This window comes from Geospiza fortis, unplaced genomic scaffold (assembly GCF_000277835.1).
Source record: "Geospiza fortis unplaced genomic scaffold, GeoFor_1.0 scaffold61, whole genome shotgun sequence".
In the NCBI taxonomy this organism is placed as follows: domain Eukaryota; kingdom Metazoa; phylum Chordata; class Aves; order Passeriformes; family Thraupidae; genus Geospiza; species Geospiza fortis.
This window is the reverse complement of record NW_005054430.1, coordinates 1,127,180-1,128,644: the sequence shown is the minus strand read 5'-3', so window position 1 is coordinate 1,128,644 and position 1,465 is coordinate 1,127,180. Positions and strand designations below refer to the sequence as shown.

At 47.8% G+C, this 1,465-nt stretch overlaps 1 protein-coding gene across 1 annotated transcript in view; it reads right to left on the bottom strand.

Moving 5' to 3' along the window:
- The window catches only part of LOC102045590 (collagen alpha-1(VII) chain-like), a 104,828-nt gene that overhangs the window by 27,246 nt on the left and 76,117 nt on the right, over positions 1 to 1,465 (bottom strand). The window contains 1 exon segment of the mRNA XM_031061892.1: positions 938 to 973. Coding sequence (XP_030917752.1) covers positions 938 to 973 — 36 coding nt within the window.

The window sequence follows — 1,465 nt, the reverse complement described above, 5'->3', positions numbered from 1 at the left end:
AGAGCCAGGATGGGGCTGAAAAAATTTTGGGAATAGAAGGGAAAATAAAAATCCTGCAGTTTAATCCAACCCTGGGATCCATGGAGTTATCCCTACCCTGACCCAGGGAGAATGAGATGGGAAATTAAGCTGGAATCAGGTGGAACAAACCCAAGCCAATTTTTCCCTCCGGCTCCCGTTTTATCTCCGATTCCACCTCATCTTTTACGAAGGCATCCTTTGGAAAACTCATCCCACATTCCTTCGGCTTGGGAAGAATTCCGAGGCCTCCTCACGAAGCAAATTAAGAATTGATTGGTCTCCGGGGCGAGTTCCTTTCCAGAGGAGCTTCCTCAGAGACAAATGGGCCTTAATCACGGAATATTGCGTGACTCAAAGGCGGCATCATCACGGAGCTTTTCCAAAACCTCATTTTCCAACCAGCCATTCCGGCCAGGAAGGGACTTAACAAAACGCCGGGCACGAGTTCAGCGGTTTCTGAGCATTTTTCCAGGAGCACTTGAGGAGTTATTTTCCCATTACCTGTCAGGAGCCGGCTCGGGCTGCTGGAAATTAAGGTTGGCTTTGGGGTCAGCTGCTCATTCCAAAAATCAGGGGGAATTTTCTTCCTCTCTTAATTCAGGACTCTTGTGCCCCAGCAAATCGTTCCCAAAATTACTTTCTTTTTTATTTTTTTTCTTTTTTTGGTTGTTGTTGTGTTTTGTAGGATCCCATCAAATCCCATCCCACAAACTCAGCTGTCCCAGAGATGTTTCCAGTGCGAGGATGGAATCAAAAAAATTTGATTTAAACTGGTGGAGACCCCCAAAAAGGAGGGGGAGAATCCAGGTGTTGCCTCCTCTTAATTTCATAGGCACAGCAAGGAAAGGATGGATCCAGGCTTTTCTGGGAGTCACACAGCGAAAGGAAAACCCCAAAAAATCTGGAATGCCCTTACTCGTTCTCCCTTTGGTCCCAGAAATCCCCGCTCGCCCTAAAAACAGGAAAAGAAAAAAAAAAAAGGTGAATTACTCCCTTTTTATTCCCTCTGGTGTTGCTCAGGCCATTGATTCCCACTCCAAGCCACTTAAAACTCCTGGAGCTGGAATTCAGATCCTCTGGACACTCTGGAAAACCCTCAGCTCGCCATGAAATGTTGTGGAAATCCCAAATTTATGGATTAGGCAATGAATAAAACCCCAGGGGAGCTGAGGTGGGGTTTTCCTGACTCCATGCTCAGCACAGTGTGGGATTGCTGCTGGATTTCCCATCCCAATGGGATTCAGCGCCTCCATCCTGCAGGGGTGGGATGGCATCCTGAAAATGAAGGATTTCCCAAATTCCTCCCTCAAACCTGTTAATGGAATCTGTATGGAATAGGAGCTGGAGCGCAGAGCACACGAGGCTGATCCAGGGCCTCTCCCAGCCCATTCCCAGGATATCTGGGATGATTCCCAAAGGCTGATCCAGGGGCTCTCCCAGTCCA